Source organism: Tiliqua scincoides, chromosome 2, assembly GCF_035046505.1.
Source record: "Tiliqua scincoides isolate rTilSci1 chromosome 2, rTilSci1.hap2, whole genome shotgun sequence".
Classification (NCBI taxonomy): Eukaryota; Metazoa; Chordata; class Lepidosauria; order Squamata; family Scincidae; genus Tiliqua; species Tiliqua scincoides.
Window position 1 is genome coordinate 201,961,086 of NC_089822.1, and position 24,349 is coordinate 201,985,434.

General features: G+C 44.9%; 1 protein-coding gene across 1 annotated transcript; it reads left to right on the forward strand.

Annotated features, from left to right (window-relative positions):
- Nucleotides 1–2,224: 2,224 nt before the first annotated feature.
- On the forward strand, nucleotides 2,225–23,449 carry LOC136640253 (C-terminal-binding protein 2). The gene is made up of 9 exons (XM_066615233.1): nucleotides 2,225–2,560; nucleotides 5,948–6,102; nucleotides 6,790–6,934; nucleotides 10,435–10,641; nucleotides 13,217–13,431; nucleotides 17,602–17,732; nucleotides 17,846–17,973; nucleotides 18,495–18,615; nucleotides 19,095–23,449. Exons 1-9 carry the CDS (start codon nucleotides 2,512–2,514, stop codon nucleotides 19,261–19,263), a joined length of 1,320 nt encoding a protein of 439 aa, XP_066471330.1. The 5' UTR covers nucleotides 2,225–2,511; the 3' UTR covers nucleotides 19,264–23,449.
- Nucleotides 23,450–24,349: the final 900 nt, after the last annotated feature.

Consider the following 24,349-nt stretch of genomic DNA (forward strand, 5'->3'; position numbering starts at 1 on the left):
TAGCCTGCTGAGTCGCCAGGCAGCAGATATGACTGCCCAGAGTGTCCCTGTTCCCTGATTGCAGTAGAAGTCATGAGATGACCCGGTGGAATGATAAGCTGTGATTTGAACAGGGTCCACTTTTTTGTTACACAGTGGTTGTGAATTTAGGATCACTGCCCTAAAAACACATGTATTCCACGTAGACTTCTCTCCAAGATGCCATGTAGAATCTTTCATATATAGGGCAAAAATGGTGGAGGTAGGTATGTTCCCATACAAATAAAACAGGCAAGCTTACAGGCTCCTTGTGGGCTGGTTAGTTTTACTTTAGCCTTCATAGTGTTGCAGTGCTCGGAAACAACGTTTTCTGTAAAAACAGCATTATGTTCATTGGCTGAGCGCTTGCTTTTTGTCATTCTGAGTAATGACATTCCGCTAACAAATGAAGCTTTAAATTCTATCTCTATTTCTGATTGTATAATTTGCCAGAGAGACAGAGGGCAATTTGAAGAAATTATAAAAGAACTAGCGTATACCTGGCTGGAAAATAAGAGAGACCATTGCACAGATAGTCACCTAAACGGCAGTCCTCAATTGTTTAAGGTCCAGGAGCCCTAAAGTTGAAAGGTTGGCTATCCCTGGTTTGCGGGGAGGGAGTGATCTGGCATAGGCCTACAACATAGTGTTGGCCTTCAGCAGGAAAAACCACCACTACTGTTAAAAGGTTGCATAACACTTAACAACAGGGATATGTTCTCTGATGCCTATTGTTATGTGATTAGGTCGTTAACCTAATTTTTCTCCAGCCCACAGGTGTGGTCCCTGTTGTATATATGCAACATTGGGCAGAGATGGCTTTGTTGCAAGGTAGAAAGAAGGCAGCTCAAGTAATCTCCTTACTCAGGAGTGAAAGTTTGCAGGCTTTATTTTATTGCAAGCAATGGGCATCTCAAGGGACTCATGTCACAAAGCATTGAGAGCAATTTCCCAATATTAACTGGACCCTTTATAGCATTCTGGCTTCTTTGTTTGAAAATTTATATTTCCCATTGGCTTAAGTTTGACATCAAAGATGGGGCTGACGCTTCATAGGCTATAGATAACTTTAGAGACACCTGATAGGCTTGTTTCAGGTTAGTAGTTGGCAACCTTCAGTCTCGAAAGACTATGGTATCGCGCTCTGAAAGGTGGTTCTGGAACAGCGTCTAGTGTGGCTGAAAAGGCCAATCCGGGAGTGACAATCCCTTCCACACTGGGAGCAAGTGCAGTCTGTCCCTGGCTATGGGCCTTCCTTCTTTGCCTCTTAGCCTCAGACTGTTGGCCAAGTGTCTCTTCAAACTGGGAAAGGCCATGTTGCACAGCCTGCCTCCAAGCGGACCGCTCAGAGGCCAGGGTTTCCCACTTGTTGAGGTCCACTCCTAAGGCCTTCAGATCCCTCTTGCAGATGTCCTTGTATCGCAGCTGTGGTCTACCTGTAGGGCGCTTTCCTTGCACGAGTTCTCCATAGAGGAGATCCTTTGGGATCCGGCCATCATCCATTCTCACTACATGACCGAGCCAACGCAAGCGTCTCTGTTTCAGCAGTGCATACATGCTAGGGATTCCAGCACGTTCCAGGACTGTGTTGTTTGGAACTTTGGAGGCAGCGCATGTGGAAAGCATTCAGTTTCCTCTCCTGTTGTGAGCGAAGAGTCCATGACTCGCTGCAGTACAGAAGTGTACTCAGGACACAAGCTCTGTAGACCTGGATCTTGGTATGTTCCGTCAGCTTCTTGTTGGACCAGACTCTCTTTGTGAGTCTGGAAAACGTGGTAGCTGCTTTACCGATGCGTTTGTTTAGCTCGGTATCGAGAGAAAGAGTGTCATAAGTGGCAAGGTCATAAGCACTAAGAAACCCTCCTGTGCCTTTCCAGGCTCTGGAGCTGGAGACGTGGAGTTGCGGTGGGACTTCTCAGTGCTCCAGCCCCGGGTGGAACTGCTTGCCACGGACTTTCTAAGGAGCAGAGAAGGCCAGCGGGCTTGGGAAAACCCGAGCACCAGAAGGGAGGCTCACAGCACGCCTGGGTCCGCGCACTTTGCACACAGGAGCGCGTGCCTCCCCGTCCGAGGAGCGCGGCAATGACACCGCTGGAGCGCTAGGGGTGCTAGAGAAGCGGCGGACCGGAAGCGGACGGGATGTCCAGGGGCGCTCCAGGCGGCGCTCTATGGTCGCGCAGCCCGTTGCGCTCGGCTTTGACGGGCGTCCTCGGCGGACCGAGCCCGGCCCTTCCGCTTCCTCTCGGGAGGCCGGTGGCGAGCCGCTGTCGGGGGAGGGCCGCGGCAGGGGAGTGACGGGAGGCTCCGAGCGGCGTCCTCCGAGCCGGCCTCGCCTTCACCCGCAGCTGCAGGGCGTGGGCTGGCGACGGGGGTGTGCCGGCCGCCGCCGCCGCCGCCACCTGGGCGGGGACGAGCCCTCCTCCTCGGCCGCGCGCTGTCTTTGTAGCTTCCTCCTGCCGCCTGCGTCGGGCGCGGGCCCAGCTCGGCCGCCCCATGGACAGGCACAAAGTGAAGCGCCAGAGGCTAGACCGCATCTGCGAAGGTAACGCCCTCAGGCGCAGGCAGGCAGGCGGGCGGGTGGCTCGGCTCGCGCAGCCACGCAGGCGGTGACAGAAGGTGGCTTGTCTGGAAGGGTCTCGGCCCCCCGCCATTAAGCGACGCTGGGGCCGCTTTGCCGTTGGGAAAAGCTCATTCATTTTTATTTTTCACGTCTTTATGCCCCCTTCCTCCAAGGAGTTCAGTGGTGTACGTGGTTCCTCCCTCCTTTTTTCCTCACAACAGCCCCGTGAGGTAGGCTAGGCTGAGGGTGAGTGACTGTCCCAAGGTAAGTGCTGGAATGGTGGCTAAATCCGCCCAAGTACTGAAACCCCAACAAGTGATGTAGAGACTGGTTGGCTAGTAGGAATCCTTCCCCCCAGACAGAGAGAGACACACACTGTGGGAATCCTTCCCCCACAGACAGACACACGCGCACACGCACCCTGTGGGAATCCTTCCCTCACACACGAACACACACACACAAACACGCTGTGGGAATCCTTCCCCCGAAGACACACACACACTCTCTCTCTCTCTCTGTGTGGGAATCCTTCCCCCCCCCAGACAGACGCAGACACACTGGGAATCCTCCTCCTCCAGACAGACAGACACAGTGGGAATCCTTCCCTCACCCCTCACCCCCATAGAGAGAGAGACACACACACACACACACACAGTGGACCATTTCTTGTTCTTAGTAGTACTTGTCTCATTTCATGCAACTCATTTCAAGTGGCCCAACGGTTTTGTGTGCATCATCTCAATAACCACAATACCCCCTGCAAGGCAGGCCAGTTTTATCATCATCTCTTGAAGACAGATGGGAGAAGGTCTAAGATGTTGGTAGTGGAGGCACAGTCTGAACGGAAGACTTCTTATTTCACAAGTAGTGATGCCTAGATTTCCCAAGCATCTTATTTCCCAAGCATCTTGCCTAGATGCCATTAAGAGGGGATTGGACAAACTTTTGAAGGAAAAGTTCATCACGGGTCACAGGTCATGGTAGGTACGTGCAAGCTCCTGGTTTTAGAGGTAGGCTACCTCAGATTGCCAGATGCAGGGGAGAGCACCAGGACACAGGTTGTGTCTTGTTGTGTGCTTCCTGAATTTGGTGGGCCACTGTGAGATCTAGTCCAGGAAGCTGGACTAGATGGGCCTTTGGCCTGATCCAGCAGGGCTGTTCTTATATTCCCAAGTCCCCCCTTCCCTCTATTGCAGGGGCGTCCAAAGTTTTTGGCAGGAGGGCCACACTGTCTCTCTGACACTGTGTCGGGGGCCAGGGGGGAAAAAGAATTAATTTACATTTAAAATTTGAATAAATTTACATAAGTTTACATAAATGAATATATTAAAGATGAACTTATATGAATGAATGAAGGTCTTGCAATAGCTCATGGCGTATAAAAGGCCTTGCAAGGCCAGCCTTTCCTTTGCTGCCACTACTGCATCACAAACGTGAAACAACAAGCAGTGGGAGGGAGCCCTCATCCCACAGCTCACGTGAGAGGTCAAATACTTGCCCTCATGCTGAGAACAGTTGCGTTGGGCCAGTGTGGGCTCCAACAAATCTCCGGAGGACCAGTGGCTCATTGGAGACTGGGGGCTCCCTGAGGGCCGCATTGAGAGGCCTTGAGGGCCGCAGGTGGCCCCAGGGCTGGGGTTTGGGCACCCCTGCTGTATTGTAATGAGATAGAATGCTCCAAATACTGTAGTAGCATTTCCTTTAATTAGGAGGTCCATTAATAAAGCAGAATCAAAGCTATGGGTGAAAGATTAAACCATAAGATTCTGTGGTGTATGTTGAATTCCCGGAAAGCAGAATTTTGACTAGTATCAGAACATTAATACGTTGATATAGGGAAGGGCATAGAGAAGGATAACCATGCAATATTACAGTGTGGGGAAGGAGAGGTTGGTATTTTCCTGTAGTCAGGGCGTGTTAAAATTGTTCTGCAGGCGGGGTCATTAGGAGAGCCAGCAGCTGGCATGCTTCTTCTTGGGGATTCCCAGTTCACACTTTCAGAACTATGATCTTGTACACTTTCAGAAACTGTTATTGATGCTTCTGGCAGGTGCATCCTGAGCCTTCTAGAACTGTGTAGGAAGTTGAAAAGCAGCCTTACTGAAAAGTACAGAAGATTCTTCAGAGCTCTCTCACAAATTATCTGCTTATCTAAGTGCACATAGTGAGATGATACAGTGGCACTTGAGTGGTGGATCTGGCAAGTTTAGTTGATAGGGAGGCATTGTTTCTTTTCTGGGGCCAAGTGGCTATTTGCAAGGCTGTTCTAGACATGACAGAAAAGAGAGAGGACACTTCATGTGCACAAGTGCAAATATGTGAATAAGTGAAAGTTCAGGGAGTTGTGAAGGGAAGGATTATGTTGCTAACTCAGCTATTCTTATACAACTCTTAACACTCACAATGGTTGCATCATCGTGTGATTAATTCCTTAATTGCCTGAAAATTATATTGGGATGCTCAAGGATGTAAGGTGGTGCCATTGGTGTGGTGACCTAAAATTCTACTGTACCAGTCACCCCAGACCTATTTACCATCTTAAGGACACACAGAAATCTGCTAATATAGATGCAAGTGTTTTCCCTCTCCCTCTTTTTTGGTTTATATTGCAGTTGATCAAAGAAGCAAGATGCTTAACTATTCACTCCTTTCTAGTCTGCACCAACATTGATATGATTAGAGCACAGACTTTACTGTCATCTTCCCCCCACTGTTAATTAGGGAATCTGGGTGCTAGCTTTTTGGAAACATTTTGCTTTTCTGGAGTCCACCTTCAAAACATTTTTTAGGTTGTTCTTTCTGTTTCCATTTCCCCTTATTCATGGTCATCATAGGAGATGCAAAAATACTGCACTGTCAAATACTGATAGGCATTTGAATACATTGACACAGCTATTCTATCCTGCCTCTTCTGTCTTTTCCCCCTAATTACCTGGGGCTATGATACAGCTGTCATGTTGCAGATTATTCTTTGCCTCTCTGTCCCCCACTCCTGATCCACTCCCTGGATTTGTTTTCTTCATCTAAAGAAATCTTTGAAAATAGCTCTTTTTCTATTTTTCTGCAGATAACTCCCAAACTGCATACATGTGTGAATCAGTTATAAGTGTCTGACTTCATGAAATGTCTCTGAACTGCCAGACTTCAGAATGATATACATAGTTCACCAGCCTGTCTGGGCCCAGTGGCATGCATTAAGGCAATGTTTGCATACAGATCTGGACATGGAATTCCAAGGAATCTGTCTGAAAGCATAGACCAACCCTTACAATAACTCTTGGTCTCTGTATTGGTGCTACTGGATATGTACTGACATAAGTATTCTTTCTTGCTCGTATTTGCAACTGATTCAATTTTTGTTCCTTTTAGGAATAAGGCCTCCTATTGGTAATGGCCCAATGCCAGCACGTCCGCTGGTTGCCCTTCTGGATGGCAGAGATTGCACTGTAGAGATGCCTATTTTGAAGGATGTTGCCACAGTGGCTTTCTGCGATGCACAGTCAACTCAGGAAATCCATGAAAAGGTAAGTATGCTAAAGCTGCAATCCCATGCACTGTTACCTGGGAGTCAGTTCCATTGGATAATGGGATTTTTTTTCTGAACAGACATTTAGAGAATGCTATAAATGAACAAATAACAATCTCCTTTTCCATGAAGAATTGGGGTTATGATTCAGGGTTCCTCAAAGGTTGGCTTGGCTTGGCTTGGCTTGGCTTTTACAGGCAGCCATTATTTGTCATCCTTTCCCTTCCCAAACTTTGCAGAATCAAGACCAGCCTGAACTGCAGAGAATTTGGGGAAGAGAGGTGTATTTTCTTTCCCTCTGTGTTGAGCTTTTGCAGAAGGCATAGTTTGCACCTTACAGTTTCTGCTTTCTGCAGAGAAGACCATCAGGAAAAGAACCATCCCTTTCCTCTCAGTTTATAGTGAACTGCAGATAGCTTAGGAAAAAGGAGAGGTGGTTTCTCAGAAGGCACAAACACCACCTCACAGCTTTTACCAATAACCCATGAGTAATGGAGAAGAAACCATTTCCGCCTTCTCTGTAGTTCACTTGGGGGAAGGGATGTTTTATCCTGGGACAAGTGCAGCATTACTTGGTAGACTGGGAGGGGACATTTGTTACTGGCAGGTGGGTTTGTAGAACCCTGATCTGACCAGTTCTGATGCTGTGGAGCAAGCATTATTTTGTTGTTCTGTCTTCCCATAGGTGCTAAATGAAGCTGTTGGGGCTCTGATGTACCACACCATTACCTTGTCGCGCCAGGACCTGGAGAAATTCAAAGCTCTTCGAGTCATTGTGCGAATTGGCAGTGGCTATGACAATGTGGATATCAAGTCAGCTGCAGAATTAGGTATGATGATCCCAGTGCAATATTTAAACTTTAAAAAGTTAATACCTAGCATGAAAAACACATGCTACCTCTTTGTTTTCAGTTTTCTGGGTCTAAGCTGATGGAATGCTGACTGCTATAAAAGTATGTACGCATTTGCAGAGCAGTTATAGTATCTTTTAATTTTGTGTGCTTTCACAAGGAGCAACAGGGTGTAGGTTGCAACTATTTTTGTTCTTTACAAATGTAGAACTGAGGCTGAGAAATAGTGATTTGCCTAAGACATCACAGAGGATGAAGTCAAAATTGGACAGTGGCTGGACTCAAGCAAATGGCACATGTGAAAACGAAGATGGCACTGATGTCTCCTACTAATGCTTTTTGTCTTCTGTTTCTTTTGAAAACAGTAGCTTAGCATTCCAATCCTTAACCTGTTGATTTGGGGATAACTCGCTGATTTCAGCGACACTCATTTCTCACAAATGTGCATATAATTGAGGAGTTAAATTATTCAGATCAGTGGGCCTCAGAAAACCTACACAGTAACTAAACAAAGTATACAGAATAAGAACATAAGAAGACCCATACTGGATCAGGCCAAGGCCCATCTAGTTCAGCTGCTTGTATCTCTCAGTGGCCCAACAGAGGCCTTGGGGAGCACTCAGGACAACAAGATACCTGTATCTGAACAACCAGATACCTGGCATTCAACGATAGGTTACCTCTGAAACCTGGAGGTTGCACATAATCATCCTGGCTTATAATCTATGATGAACTTTTCCTCCACAAATCTGTCCAATCACCTTTAAAGACTTCTAGGCCATGTGCCATCACCCCATCCTGTGGAAAGGAGTTCTGCAGATTACTCACTGGATAAAATTGCTTGATTACTCTTCTTTTGTCTGTTCTAACTCTTCTGCCAGTAAATTTCAGTTGCTGTTCCCTGCTTTGGGTTTGTACAAGAGGGACAATTTCCCTCTCTCCACTCGATCCATGCATAATTTTATATCACAGTCACGTCCCCCCTCAGGCACTTTCTTTCTAGAGCAGGGGTGTCCAAACTTTTTGGCAGGAGGGCCACATCATCTGTCCGACACTGTTAGGGGCTGGGGAAAAAAGAATTATTTACATTTCAAATTTGAATAAATTTACATAAATGAATATATTAGAGATGGAACCTATATGAATGAATGAAGGTATTGTAGTAGCTCAAGGCCTATAAAAGGCCTTGCACAAAGCAAGGTCGTCCTTTCCTTCACTGCCACTGCTGCATCACAGATGTGAAACAGCAAGCAGTGGAGGGAGACCTCATTCCACAACTCATGCAAGAGGTCGAACAGTTGCCCTCACGCTAAGAGCAGTTGCTTTGGGTCAGCGCAGACTCCAGCAAATCCTCAGAGGGCCAGAGCTTCATTGGAGTCTGGGGCCCCCATGGGCCGGATTTGGGGTCCTCGAGGGTTGCAGATGGCCTCCGGGCCAGAGTTTGGGCACCCCTGTTCTAGAGTGAAGAGCACTAAATGCTGTACCCTTTCCTTGTAAGGAAGATGCCCCGACCCACAAATCATTTTGGTCACTCTCTTCTTCTCCTTTTCCACTACATTGGGCTCTCTGTATCTGCAGGGATCCGTTCCAGGCCTCCCCCCCTCACAGACAGTGAAATCTGGGGGGGGGGGCACTCCCGCAAACTGAAGTGCCATTCAGAAGCCTCCAAGAGGCCTTCTGAGGTATGGGGAGGTCACACGTGGCACTTCTAGTCACATCTGGGAGGTCTCAGAGGCTCTCCAGCTGTGGGCTCAGCATCCGTGGATATTCAAATCTATGGATAAGGAGGGCCCACTTTATATCCTTTTTGAGATGTTAGCAATCAGAACTGAACACAATGCTTCTGATGTGGCCTCATCATTGATTTGTACAATGGCATAATAATATTGGCTGTTGTATTCTCAATCCTGTTTTTTAATTATCCTGCACATGGAATTGGCCTTTCTTCACAGCTGCCGCACACTGGGTTGACACATTCATTCAGGGACCAGCTAACTCTCAGTTTACTTTACATTTACAAATGGGTCAAGGAATTCACCCCATATTTTTGTAGGAGCCTTACTTGTGGAGCCAAACATTCCCCTTAGCAGCAAGATCAAGGAGATCAGTCTCCTGCTGGTTATCAAATGCAATTTTAATTTCAAATACTCATTATCAAATGCAATTTTAGCTTTTCAGTGTTGAGCCAGCAACCACATGGCAACCAGCCTCCTTGGTTGGGAGACAATTTTCATATAACAGGGAAATATCCTAGTAAGGAGTTACTATAAAACTGCGGGTGGCCTTATTGGACAAATTTCACTTTAGCCATCTGTCCAGAAAGTGGATTTATAGCATATGCCAGAAATGATATAGGTCAACCTTGGTTTCTTGCACATGAGTCTGCCTGACGTATAAGCTTTTTCAGGGTGGATCTCTTGAGGGTTCCACCACTGTTGAAATTCCTGATATGCAGAATTCTCACCCTCTGGATATACCTATATTGTTGTCATGCTAATTGGCCTAAAGCCTCTTGAATTTTTGTTGTGCTCTAGCTTTGTATCTTTAGTCTGTACCATTTTTGGTGGTGAAATCATGGCAACTGAATACCAAAATAAATACTGTTGAGCTATTTAACTGTAGTGGCTCTTGAAATAATGTACTCTTAAAGACGCTTGTGTAATTTTCAAGAAACAATTGTGCAGAGGCTATCTGTTGGGGATGGGCCATAGCTTAGTGGTAGAGCATATGCCTTGCATGTTCAGTCAGTAGTATTTTCAGTTTAAAGGATCTTGAGTAGCAAGACTGAGCAGACCTCTGCCTCAGATGTTGGACAGCTCCCTCCTGTGAGAAAAACATACAATTGACCCTCAGCATCCGTGAGCGTTCTGTTCTCAAAACCCCCAGGGATGCTGAAACCCATAGATAAGCAAATTTACAGGTCTGGGCAGTCAGATCTTTGGTTGGATTTGGAGGTGTAGGAAAGGCACTTCAGTTTTTTGTGCCTTTTCTACACCTCTGGGGGCTTTTTTGAGACTTGAACATAACAGATGCAGCCTCTCTGGACCTCAGAAAGACTCCTGGATGTGTCTGGAAGACGCTTCCAGTCATGCCTGGAAGCTTAGGTGAGGCCCTCTATGTGTGTTCTGAACCTGCGGTGAGTTTGATTCATGAATTTGTAATGAACCAGCTAGATCATGGATCTGATCTTGTGTAGGGCAGCTTCTTATATATTCTTACAGCCTCCTTAGAACAGAAAGTGGTTTTGTTCAAAAGTTTCTACAGGTATAGAACTGGTGTTGATAGCAGAAACAGGATTTCAGGTTTAACAAAGTCAAGTTTGGGGTTCAGAAGGAGAGTTGACATAACAATGCTGCATAGTATGCTGTGATCAGTAAAACTTATCTGACTTTTACGTCTGGAGTGTTGGGATGTCTCTTTCTTTCTTGATATGTATTTGTTTGATTGTTTGAGAATCATACTAGCTTCTTTCTCCTCAGGCATTGCTGTGTGCAACATCCCTTCCTCTTCTGTGGAAGAGACAGCAGATTCTACCCTTTGCCACATCTTGAATCTTTATCGTCGGGTTACCTGGCTCCATCAGGCCATGCGAGAAGGAAACAGAGCCTCAAGTATGGAACAGATCAGAGAGGTGGCTGGAGGTGCTGTGCGTATCCGTGGTGAAACCTTGGGCATAATTGGTCTTGGTAAGAAACAGCTGTTTTTAATGATATTGGGAAATCAAACATAATAAAGTATGATTTGGTATATATGAGTTAGGAGCCTATATACACCTCTGGCTTCTTGAGGTGTCCTCCACCCCTTGCGCATGGTCATTCCTTCCCTCCTTTTCAGTTTGAGGCAAACCAAGGTTTCCCATTTCATCTGAACTGGCGAATTACAGTTGGCTTTTGCCCTGCAAATTGTGATCAGATTCTTGTTTCCAGTCCTGATTTGCAGGATACGCACAAGCCATAATTTGCTGATTCAGACAAGGTAGCTTGCCTCAGGCCAGTGAAGAGGGAATTGCTGCACATGAGGAGAGAAGGCAGTGCATGAACAGAAGTTCTTTGACTCCTTCAGGTAGCACCAAACCAACAGTCTAGTAGTTGAAACATAAGCCTAGTGTTCCCAAACTGGGTGTCGCAACAAGTCCCCATTGGCATCATGGGAGGTGTACCAGCCGAGCCGCTCGGCAGCACAATTAAGATGCGACATTTCTGTCATCAGGTTTTGTGGGTTCTTGACAGTGTAGTACTGGCTAGTGGTGTCAGAATTATGACACCGATTCTATACCCCTATTCATAGCTAGTGCCCAAAAATGTTGGCTCTCCCCTGCCACCAAAAAGGGGGACAGGATTCTGGCACCTAGGAATAAGAAAGAGCACTAGAAAATCATGTCTAACGGTTAAGCAGAAAGAAATGGAATGTCAGGTGCTGAATGACACTTGTGCTACTTTGCATTGACACACATGGGGATGATATAAGGAGCTGCCTTAGACCAGGGCTATCTGAACCCTGGCCTGGGGGCTGGATCCAGGGTTAGGACGAACCCATCTGCCCTGTGAGCAAACCTCACCGTTCTATCGGGTTGCCACGTGTAGTCCACCTCGATTGGGGGATAGGCACGTTCTGGGCATTCGCTTCTGCCTGGATATTCTGTCATACAACCTTCTGGGACGCCGCAACTGCCCAGAGCGTCCCTGTCTCCCATCAAGGAGGACTACATGTGGTGGCCTGACAGAACTGTAAGATGCGGTCTGAACGGGGGCTGCATTTCCATTGCACAACAGTGGTGAGTTGTGCAATGTCCCTGTCTCCTGTCTCCCAATCAAGGAGGACTACATGTGGTGGCCTGGCAGAACTGTAAGATGCGGTCTGAACGGGGGCTGCATTTCCATTGCACAACAGTGGTGAGTTTGGCCATCACTGCCTCAAACCATTTTCTGACTTGGTATACCTAGCCTAGTACTGTTGATTCTGACTGACAAGCACCCTTTCTCTAGCTGAGACACCTTCAGCAACCATGCTACCTGACAATTTTTAGTTGACAGTTCCAGAGACTGAACCAATATAACATTTTATATCTTTTTGTGTCTTGTAATTTTAGCTATTGTATTGGTATTCTGCCTCTGTTGCTTTATTATGTATTTTCATCATTTTCTTAATTTTTATGGTTTATTTGCTTTTATTGTAAGCTAGTTGCTTTGAGCACCCTATGTATTAGGGAGAAAGATGAGAAATAAATAAAACCAGGGGGCTCAAACAAGCAACTCAAATCTGTGAATTGCCGGACACACAGTCACTGAGATTGCCTGGAGCCCCCATTCAACAGGGCCCTACAACACATCTGTGTATTTTATCTAAAAGTCAATCCAGTCAGAGTGGATTTCGTTACTGTACAGTATTCCATTTCAGTCTCAAAAATAATTAGATAAAGATGAAACCTCTAAATCTGCGGTTTTCAAACTCTCTGGGAGTTTGAAACCTGCAGTAAGTCTTTGCGGGGGTGGGGGGAGGCAATAGGGACAGGGAGAAGGCAGCTCGGGGCGGCAGGGACTGGGATGCACCCTCCAGTCCCTGCAGCATCCGTCCCTGTGTGTGGGGAGCCCTGCGTGAGCACCTGCAGGGCGCCCCAGGTCAGGGAAAGGGAGAGTGGGGTGGTTGTGCTCCGCTTCCGCTTTTGTGGAGGCAGAGCAGATTGCCCCACTCTCCCTTTCCCTGACCTGGGGAGCCCTGCCAAAGACTGCGCAGGGCTCCCCACACCCCCAGGAGGCTACAGGAGGCTTGGGCAAGTGCACCCAAGCCCCTGCAGCCCCCCTGAGCGGTGCGATCCTGTGAATCGCACTGCTGCCTTCCCCCTGTCTCCTGGCTGCCCCCGCCCCTTAAGGGAGCAGAGGCCAGGACCCACAGGCTGGGGCGTCGCGACGCCCCAGTTTGAATACCTCTGCTCTAAATGCTTTCCGTGAGTTTTTATAAATCTCCTTGTCGCACCTATGAGTTATCATGTGAATTTGATGTGAGATCACATAATTTGTTAGTCGATTGAGAAATGATCACTGTGGTATCAGTGATATGGCTTGGGTTTCCTTGGAGAGAATAAACAAAAGTCCTTGGAAGAACCAATACCCGTGCTATCATCCTTTCTATTTTGAAAAGAGAGTATAGGAATTCTTCATGAACTCTGCCTCTTGGATCATTCCAAGTCCCCTTCCAGTACTTGGCCCTCTGTTAAGATTTTACTGTGCTATAATTAAGATGAACATGTTCTCTTTTTTTAAGGTCGAGTTGGGCAAGCAGTTGCTCTGCGTGCAAAACCCTTTGGCTTCAATGTTGTTTTCTATGATCCATATCTGCCTGATGGGGTGGAGCGTTCCTTGGGATTGCAACGGATGGCCACTCTGCAGGATCTGCTAATGCACAGTGACTGCATCACTTTGCACTGCAGTCTCAACGAGCATAATCATCACCTCATCAATGACTTCACCATAAAACAGGTGCAACCTTGCATTATGCTGGGAATACAAGTTACTGCTGTGAGGGTTGCCTCAGCTATTTGTCTTCAGCTCTCATGAAAGCTGGGACTGTGTGGATCTGGAGCTTGCATTTCTGCTGAGCATAGTTTGTTGTTGTATGTATGAATAGACTGATTCTGTGTTTAGAGAGAGACTGTAACAAGTAAGTGTTTGGTTTCAGTCTATATATAAAACTCTGTAACTGGCAGTACTAAGTCAGTCAAGAACAATGAAAGCAGAGTTATAACTTCTTCTAATAGATCTAGAATCTTTCCACCTCATGCTCTTTCCAGTTAGCTCATTTGTTGCTTTTCTAATGTTCTACACCTTTTGGATAGAACCGTTGAAATTTGTACTGTAGTAAGTCTTTGCTTATTTAATTGTAGGCTTGTTATGGTTCTCTTATATGGGCTTTCAACAGCATTTCTCCTTACCTGCCTCTGTCCATTGATTCATATACTGGATGGTCTCTCTATTCACTAAGAAGCAAAGTTCATTAGAAGGAAAAGTTGGCCAGTGGTTGGATAAGAGACATCTCCCACCCTAGAACCAGTCTTTCTCTTGCCTCTGTTTTGAATGCTTGTAGCTTTAAGTGTTAGATCTCCTGCCATATTTAGGATGAAGTTTAAATTTGTCTGTGGACCACATAGAAGAGCAAACATCCCTGAGAGCACTAGTCCCGGATGGACTCAGTTTGTTTCTTGCCCATAGTTCTGGAGTGCCAAAGGATGCTACCAGCTTTGCAGCTGTCTTGCATCTCCCATTCCTTTGTACTATAACAATGGCAAAGAAAAAAAAGTTGAAGGAGAGATATATATAGTGCCTTGTGATTTGGCTTTGCGGCCTAAGCCCAGGCACTATCTCCTCCTTTCCCAAGTTTAGACAGTAGCCCCTTGTCCCTATTCCTCACCTTGCATGTGGCGTCGCTGTACTTCTCTTTTGGAGTCTTCTACTCTGTATTGTCTTTTCTGCATTAACCCTTCAGCCTGAGTGCCCCCCCCCCGCAATCCTCCAACTACTGGCTGAACAGACACGCTATATTTGGAGGATTTAATAATAATAATAATATAATAATATACAGTATTTATATACCGCCTTTCTTGGTCTTTATTCAAGACTTTATTCAAGGCGGTTTACACAGGCAGGCTTATTAAATCCACGCAGGGATTTTTACAAATTGAAAGAAGGTTCTCTCTTTCAAGAACCACCACATTCAAGATGTTACGCTCCGATCTGGTTTAACATTCTGGCCTCCATCCTCCCACGCTCCGAGCAGATGGAACAGCTCAGCTGCAGCTTGCCAGCTGCTTCAAGGTCGCACGGTGCCGGTGGCCTCGAACTGCCGACCTTGTGGATGTTAATCTTCAGGCAAATGGAGGCTCTACCCTCTAGACCAGACCTCCTGCCCGACCAGACCTCCTCCTTAATCAGTCATTTTATACTCAATATAAAAGAATGCAGGCTCGGCATAATGCAACTGTGGTTGTTTATGGTATAAGCAGCCACAGTTGCATTATGCCAAGCCTGTATTCTCATTTCTTTACTGTTTGCAGCTTGTTTGGATCACAGCAGCATGGTTGCTTATGGTATAAGCAGCCATGCTGCTGTGATCCAAACAAGCTGTAAACAGTAAAGAAATGAGAACTTTCTTACATGTAGCTTCTCCTCCTGCTCATTTGCCGTTTCCTACTTGGTGAATCTCCTTTCCATTCATGAGGAGGCAGGTTTTTTGGAAGAGAGATTTGGCTAAGGGGTGAACCTTCTTCCCTAGGGTCAGTTACTACTGACATAGCAATGAACCTTCCCAATCAATGAATTATCCATAAACTAGTTGTGTAATAAAGGATACTAACCAGAATGCCTCTCCTGCCTGCTCCCTGCAATAATCTCATATAAAAAATGCACAAGGCTTAGAGTTGGAGCAGTTATGGACCACTGTTGAGTGAGCAAGCGGGAGCATCCTGCCTGCCTGTCTGCCACCATATAGTGCCCCAGATATCTAGGACTGAGAAACATTGCCTAGACTCAAGGCTGCAGTACTTTCTGAAGAGCTTTCAGCTAAAGCAAAAATATCAGTTCTGTAGTGTTTGATGAAACTGTGGAGAAACAAGCTAAGAGTGCTCCTGGCACAGAAGCAATATCATGCTTTCTTCCTGAGGTTAGAGCAGAAAGGATCACTCCGAGGACAAATGAGGGGTCAGACTATAACATAATATTGTCCTTGTGAAAGATGTAGAAGGCTGATTCAGCAGGTAGAGACAACTCTGGAACCCTGTGTGGCAAATGATCATAATATTACATGTTCTCAGAGGTTCTCTGGTCAGGGCTTGGAAGACAAGATTCGGTTTCCCCATTTCCACAAGGGGAAATATTTGAATGTCAGGCAGGGCCAGTGTTGTGGCTTTCTTATAAACTCTCTGATATGACAGCAGGAGCTGGGAGGCCCTCTTTTGCCACAGACAGGGTGATGCCTAAAGCCACCAACTGTCTTGGTCTCAGGATTCAGGCCCAGGCTAACCTGGAGACATGTCAACATGATAGGGACTGAAGAAAAGTAATGATTAACTCTCCTGTGTCAATATAACTGACAAGAGCAGACTCCGATATCCAGATAAGTTCTGGAAGGAGAATCTAGCACTGTAGGAGAAATGCCCAGGCATGCTAAGTCCTGCTTTTTCAACCTCAAGGAGAAGAATCACAGAAGCTCCACTTTGGGGTCCAAAAGGGCCAGATTCAGAAAATCCAGCCTCAGTGGTCTCTAGACTTCTGGACCCAAAATATATTGGCAAACTAGGGTCACCTGGGACCAATAAAAACCTCAGTTTCTTAGCAGGTATCAGTGATAGAAAGTCATATGCACTTTGCCCAATCTAGGTCCAATGCATCAAATTCTTCTGTGTTTTGATCTTTGGTTCTGAAGAAGAAATATGAGTACCTGTTGTCTCAAAATATTTTGTGCAAATATTTTAGTGATTTTATTATTTTACTTGAGCACCCAGAGTGTTTTTAATTTGGACCTTTGGGTCATCTTACCACTATTCAAGCTGAAACGGAATCCTGATAAGACAGATATTCTCCTGGTCCAGAAGTCCAAGACTCGGGTATTGGACTACCATCCTGCTCTGAATGGGGTTGCACTCCCCCTGAAGGAGCAGGTGCACAGATTGGGGGTGATCCTGGATCCGCAGCTGCTCCTGGATTCCCAGGTGGTGACTGTGGCCAGGGGAGACTTTGCTCAGCTTCGGCTGATTCACCAGCTGCGACCACATCTGAGTCGTTCAGACCTGGCCATGGTGCCCCATGCCTTAATGACATCCAGATTAGACTACTGCAATGCGTTCTATGTGGGGCTGCCTCTGAAGACAGTCCGGAAACTACAATTAGTGCAGAACGTGGCCGCCTGTGCAGTTGCTGGGGGTCGTCTGTTCAACTCATTTGGGCCGCTGCTTCGGCGGCTACACTGGCTGCCAGTTTGTTTCCGGGCTGAATTCATAGTGCTAGTTTTAACCTTTAAAGCCCTATACGGCTCGGGTCCAGGGTATTTGAGGGACCACCTCCTTCCATACAGTTCAACCTGTCCTCTCAGGTCATCAGAGGGGGAAATTCTGACTGTGCCGCCACCAGTGAAGGTGAGGGGGATGGCGGCAAGAAAGAGGGCCTTCTTGGTGGTGGCGGCTCACCGTCTGTAGAACTCCCTCCCCCTGGAACTGAGAACAACTCCCTCTTTAGAGTCCTTTCGGCAGGGGCTTAAGACCTTTTTATTTAAAGAAGCTTTTTAATGCTGATGCAAGGGGGCATGGCTTTTTATTATTTTTATTTATTTATTTATTTATTTATTTTTAATTTTGGGTTCCAAGTTTTATTGTTTTTAAATGTTTTATTTTTATACATATTTATATATTTTGTTTTTATATGATTTCTTTTGTAAGCCGCCTTGAGTGCCCTTTAGTGGGACAGAAAGGTGGGATATAAATTCTATAAATAAATAAATGTTCAGCTAGTATGTGAAGGAAAATACTTCCAATATGATCTCTCCTCATTCACAGTGACTGTCTAATGTTAAACTGATGTTCATTTCAAATGTAGTCATATTCAGGCTGTCATGTAGACATTATTTGTGCTCAGTAGCCTTGCCTATATTTGTCTCTACAGATGCGTCAAGGTTGCTTTCTGGTTAATACCGCTCGTGGGGGACTGGTTGATGAGAAGGCTCTGGCTCAAGCCTTAAAGGAGGGGAGAATCAGAGGGGCAGCCCTTGATGTGCATGAGTCTGAGCCTTTCAGGTAACAGCTACACTACTGCTGTTTAGTATTGGCACTTTTCAACATTGTACTTCTCTCTCTCTGGATTACTGGGGAATCATAACCCAAATCATGCCTGTTTCTCTGCATCACAGCTTTGCAAATGGGCCCCTCAAAGATGCTCCCAATGTGATCTGTACTCCTCATACAGCCTGGTACAGTGAACAGGCTTCCATTGAGTCCAGAGAAGATGCAGCTAAAGAGATCCGAAGAGCCATCACAGGTAATAGGTAGTGAGCATTGCTGGCATAGCTTCCCTGGATCAGATCTTGGTAGCAGGAATTTTTGTCTTGGTTTTTTAAAGTTGGGGCAGTTGTGGTGGAGTGAATATCAAAGAATTTTTTGTTTTAGTTCTTTAGACCTTTTAGAATATTTTGTTCTCTTATCCCAACTGTTGGCAGCTAGTGTTTTGGGGATATTTGGTGCCAGCTGAGTATGGAATGATACTGTGGAGGATTTTCTTTTGAGTGTGTGTCATCTGGTCCTTCACTTGACTGGAAGTGAAGTTCTCATAAGCTTCACACTGAGGAGTATACAAACAAGTTTTCCTCACACTGCACCACTCAGATACATTGTTCATGTGTATGTTTTTGTGGTGTGGATTTTTTGGGAGGCATCCTTGCTGTTCTGTAATAACAAGTCCCATTATTTCCCTGTTGGGGAAACCTTGCCTTGTGCTTATTGTGTACAAATACACTTTGCCACTGGTGTATTCTACCTCTGTTTTTCTTGACTTTGTCGTAGGTCACATGCCGGATGCTTTGAGGAACTGTGTTAATAAGGAGTACTTGCTTTTAGCAGCTCAGTGGTCCAGTATTGATCCTGCAGCTGTACATCCAGAGCTTAATGGAACTGCAGCTTACAGGTGAGATGCATGCATTTACCAATAGCTTTTTGCTTATACCTGTGCTTTCATAGGTATACCAGTGCACCAGGCCTATAATTTTTTGCATGCAGCTCTTTGACTGAGAATAGATCATTCTGGCAGCAGACTGGACATCATTGCTTTTCTATATATTCGTTTTTGAGCAGAGAACACCAACCTAAATGAGCCGGAGATCTTCAGAACCTTGCCCCCTCTGTTTAAATTGGCTTATGACTAGGGGCATTTGTTTTATCATGTCTCTAGCTCTGCAATAATTAGGACAAACCTGATTGCTTTCTTGCCAAAGATGATCTAATAAATGCTGAGTTACAAGGCTGATCTGGGATTATTATTTTGCACCCATCCACTATGCTTAATTTTTGAAGGCTTTTCACACTATGGTGGGGGGAGTGTTAGCAAAGAAATCTTCACTGGGATACTAAGTGGTCTCCAATTGCTGTGTTTTCTTTTTGCAACAGGTTTCCTCCAGGAGTAGTGGGAGTTGCAGCTCCTGGGTTATCAGAACCATCAGTAGAGGGGATTGTGGCTCATGGCATTCCCTCTGTATCTCACTCTGCACCGCATACCCCTTCTCCAGGAGAATCAAGCAAATTGGAGCCTGACAGAGAAATCTCCACTGACCAGTAGTATCTCTTTTGTCCTTTTCATCCCTCATAAGAAAGCAAGGAGGGTTATCCTGTTTTTAGGACCTATTGTGACACCCCCTGGACTATTTCCTGTTCACACTGGACGGGAGAATGCATTTCATTGTTGGCAAATTCTAGCTCTTGCCTTTAAACAGATACTTTATAACAGATTTAGTTTAAATCTCTTGGTGAATCTCTTTCCTTGTCTGGGGCAATGAAGCAGTGACTCTTCATCCTCTTGGTAATGTTTAGTTTGACATGCAAGTTCCCAAGCACCTGCTTCTACTGTGAAATGCAGGAGAAATAGTACCTGGCTGAACACTGAGAACTTGAGTGATTCTGGAACAAGACGTGTGAGTTTTTAAGCTGGCTTCTTACTTTGAGGATCAGCTAAGTCTCATGTACAGGTAACAAAAAGTGATCTATTGGACAGAGAAGCTGGGGGGATTTGCCCTGTTTGGTAGGAAGAAGGGGAGCTGTTGCTCACTTGTGGGCACTTACTGTTTTGATCCTGCCAGTATACTTTTAATGTATGTGGTTGGTGGGTGATTGGCTCCCAAGGAGGATAAGTAATAATTACTTATCTAGAGTAAATATGATTTTCTGCCTGGAATCTAATTGGTGTTCGAAAGGTACACAGAGAATTGGTGAAATTATCATGACAGTCAAGGTGTTTGTAATATTACAGGAAGGTAGGTTCAAATGGGATTTGGGCCCAGCTCAGGGAATGAGGGCTTAGCTCCACATAAGGAAGTAGGAGGAGTTTCACAACTCAAAGCTTCAGGTTCCATAAATGCCTGCACGCTCGTAGTGCAACTTTGCTACATGAAGATGACTATGTTGAAATCCTAGAACTTAACCTAGGCCCCAGGTTTCTGACCTGTTTCTGACCCGTGTAAACGCTAGGATTGTTCCCTCTGGCTTTGTCTAGTGTGAAATGTTCCAGGTGTGTGTGCTGAATTTTCATGTTTTTTTCTTCAATTCTTTTCTCTGAATTGAGTCCTCCTTGTCTCGCAACCCCTACGCCCCAACAAAACTCATTCTCAGAGCTCGCAGATAGCCACACAGAGTTGTCTTGAAAAATTTAGTTGGGCTATTCTATAATAGTTTATAACTTTTTTTCCTACACCTGGATGTTTTAAAGAAAGCATCTATTTTGAGGCAGAAATAGGGTTGTAAGTTGTGTATTTTACAGAGAAAAGTTGGTTTCCAGGCACAGTGTCCAAACATGTATTTTATTTTGAAACAATAATATTCATTATTGCTAGAAGTTAGCCCTGTCATATTGGATAGACTTTGCAGAACCTTTTGACCATGAAAAACAAAATTATTTATCCAATTTGCCTGAATATATAAGGAATATAAAGGAATTTATATTCCGGGAGAGTGGAATTCTGATTTTTCTCTTGTTTTTCAAACACAAATGTTAGCCAGGCAATCTGGAAACTGGATGAAGTAGAAATCCTAGTTTAGATCTGTACATGCAGCTAAGAAGTGAATTATGGGATAACCTGTTTGCGAGTTTCCAACAGTTCTCCAGACTGTCTGCGAATGTTGCAGAATTTTTTTTCCAATGCCAAGTGCTGGCAATTGAGCAGTTCCTTTAAATGAGAGGGAGGTGCTGAGGAAGAAGGAAATCTCACTTTTGTGTTGTCCAGATTTGGTTCTTTCTTTGAGGTGATAGATGGTTCCCTGATAGTATGTACTTTGTTAGAATGTGAGTGGGAAGTGTTTGGTGTAGTGTAGGCTCTGGTAATAGGGGAGGCACAATAGCTTTATAATCCCTTGGATGATCATGACCATGTTTTAAAATTCACATACCTCTTTGGTTGCTCAGGGTTTTTAGCAGTACATACATTATAGTGAGGGCACTAAACTGATGTTAGTGCTAACTGTATGGGGAGCCTTCACCTATTTGGGGCAAAAGGAACAATTTTGTTTTTTTAATCTAATCTGTGTGCTAATCTGCTGTAAGCATCCTAAAAATATCAAATGAGACTGATTTGGTTTGGTGCAGATGTGACATAATGCTGGCCTACCTTTGGCTAGATTTTAAAGGATGGGTAGTGGGCAGTGGGCACACCCTTCCCTCCTTGTGTGTGAATTTGCTCTCCCCGTTCCAAAAACTAGGTTTAGAATGTCCTCACTTCTGTGTTAATCAAGGTTAATGTTGATCATACATAATTCTTAACTAGGATAAGGGGGGACAGAGAAATCTATGTGAGAGGGGAGACTGAGCACATGATCCCACAAAGTGCTGGTGGCCTGTTAGGGCCAGTCTTTGCATGAGTTCTGCACCAGCCCTTAGAAAGATGTGCTCCCTGGTTGGTCAACTGGTCAATTGTAGGGGCTGCATGTGCTACTTTTCCTAATGTGGACTGGAGGGAGAATGGAAACCTCAAACTACAGAACATGTACAAATTTTTGATGCACTTGGTTCCCCATAACAACATTGTGTGCAACTCCAGAAGGAGAGAGATCAGGGCAGTGTGTATTCTGTGCCAACTTCTACCCTGTTAGAATTTCTCATTCACAATCAACAATGTAAACGGTGCATATATTTCTGCTTCCAGTAGGCTTTCATCATATTTGGGATGTTTTGCTATGATATGATGCAGGGAAATGAAGGGTGAGAAGGTTAAGGAGATTGGGATTAGTGAGTGAGTGGGTAGGAAATAGTGATGGAGAAAGAGCAGGGAACTGGAGGGTCATACAAATCTGTTGCACTGCTTCTTAATTTCTGGAATTTTACTAGATATTGGCTATGCATTTTCAAACTTATTGACTACCACCATAAGAGCAGGAATATTCTTTCTTTAAAAAATGAAAGCTGAGCTTCTCAGGATATTGTTTGATTACAGATTTTATGTATATGTGCATAATACACACTGCCTGGGGAATGGGGAAAGATGCCTCTTGATCATTTATGGTTCTTGCCCTGTTTGGAGATATTGGTGTATTTCATTGACCTGTATGCAATCCAACAAATATCAGTGCAGCTTTGTAACTGCTGCTTAAGTTCTGGCAACCCATGAGTTGAGCATCCCTGCTGTTGTACAGAATCAGGAAATTGATTGTCCCAGTGTTGCATTGTATTACAAACACAGTATATCAGCAATTTATTTTTCTCAACTTGCTGCTGGCAAGTCCTATCTTCTGTTTTGTAAGATTTTTAATCAGGATCCTCACCTTTAAGATTGCCTAGAATCAGTTCATCTTGCCTGTTTCAGGGAGTAGTGTAAGATACACATAATTAAAGGTGGCAGCCGTATATTAGTAAGCAACATATTTTTTACACATGAATACCTCTAAAGATTTATCAGGTAAAACCTCCAAAAGGAGAGAAATTTGGGAAGATCCCAGCTGGCTAGCACTGAGCCTCTTGTTTTTTCTAGAAACCCTGCTTGCTGATATACATGAAATCATGCTTAACAATGGTAGGGTTCTGTCAGCTTCTGGATGCTGGTGAACATGGTTTAAGCCTTAAGCCTTCAAAAATAACCAGTATTACTCCAGGCCTGCATTTGTCAATTAAAAAACTTTGAAACTACCAGAGCAGGCTTAGTTAATCAAGCTTCTTTTTCAGAAAGCAAGACTGGCCAGGTGCTTATGGAAAAAGTACTCCAGTTGCACATCATTTTGATGGGCAGAACTAGCAGCTGCCTTGAGAAAGGGTGAATCTTGAGTATTAATACTAGAGTCTTCTGACACCAAACAATGGTTCAGTGCACTCTTCTCATGTGTATAGATGTGCAACTCCGTGCTCCAGATTTTATGCATGCTGGGGGAGGAAAGAAATGAGATAAATAAAAACCTCATTTTTAAAATTGCCTTCCTTCAGAATTAATGTGGAGCTTAATCCCAAAGAATGTCTTTTCCTAACATAGAGGCAGGAGTGCCCTGGGTCATGCCAAGCTTATTTGCAGGAGGAGCTCACTCTGTCCTAAGGTATATTCTGCTTGTCAGGTTTGCTGTTGCTGACCAGCTTTTTTTTATAGAGGACTCAGAGTTTCAGAAATATATTTTTGTAGACAATAACTAAACTGTGAAACTTAAAATAAAGCATGTAAAAGCATTTCCAACAATGTTTCTTGTACAGATGTTTCTCCCTTCAACTCTCTCCTGGCTTTTGTTAGAAGTTTGACAGTTTCTTGAATATATTTTAATAAATATTTCCTTTATGGTCATGCAAGTTGTCTCATTTCATGTGTGTTGTACCTATTGTGTACTTGTCTAATACAGTATTCTTGCTTGTTAAAATGTTTCCTCTCTGTGGAATTAGTACACACGATGCATTTATTCCTGAAACAAGAGGAATTTGGTAAACATAAGGAGCAGAGTCTAGGCCATTAGGTAGAACTGAAAGGCATGTTGCAGATAGAAAGCCCTTATTGATGGGGTGCCCCTACAACTGAATGTATAAATTACCACCAGGAACTTGAGCACTGAGTGTCTTTAATTACCGAGTGTCTTTAAATGTAGTTTTTTCTACAGTTGGCAACTGGAAACTTGCATAGGTGAACAGTTATTTTGGTTGAAAGCTATTCAAAGCATAACATTGCAAAAATCAACAAAACACTTAAAAGTTGCAGTGAACTGAATGTAATGCTGCCCAGCTTTCTTCTCTAGATTTTCCTTCCATGCAGTGGCTCATCTTCATCAAACACAGAGAAAGTAGCTTTCTGTGGAATAGTTTGTGTGTTGATGTCCAAAAAATCATTCCTGGCTGCACCGCCCCCCTCCAGCTATGCCACCAACCTGTGCAAGCCCGTAGCAGTGGTGTCTGCAGAGCTCAAAGGGTGAACAGGTCAGCCCTTTGGTGCCTCATAGCAACTAAGGCGCGATGCTAAGCAATTCAGCCTTCCTTCTCCAGCAGCCGAAGGTGTACAGTATCCCTTGTGTGCACTGCAGTGGCCCTTGAGCAAAAAGGTCGTGACCTCCTGAGGTGCAGGGAAGGAGCCTTGGAACGCGGTGCAGGCAGGCGCGCGATAGCTGACAGCTCGCGCCGCACCACCAGACCAGGAGTGCGGGCGCCGCAGTGCATGCCGGGAGCGGAGAAGTAAATAAATAGAGGTGAGTGTGGTGCA

Bases quoted from the DNA above. Each gene is read 5' to 3' on its own strand.
- LOC136640253 (XM_066615233.1), top strand. From the start codon at position 2,512: ATGGACAGGCACAAAGTGAAGCGCCAGAGGCTAGACCGCATCTGCGAA. The intron at 13,432-17,601 runs GTGCAACCTTGC...TTGTCTCTACAG, and splicing joins ATGACTTCACCATAAAACAG to ATGCGTCAAGGTTGCTTTCT. The intron at 17,974-18,494 runs GTAATAGGTAGT...ACTTTGTCGTAG, and splicing joins GATCCGAAGAGCCATCACAG to GTCACATGCCGGATGCTTTG.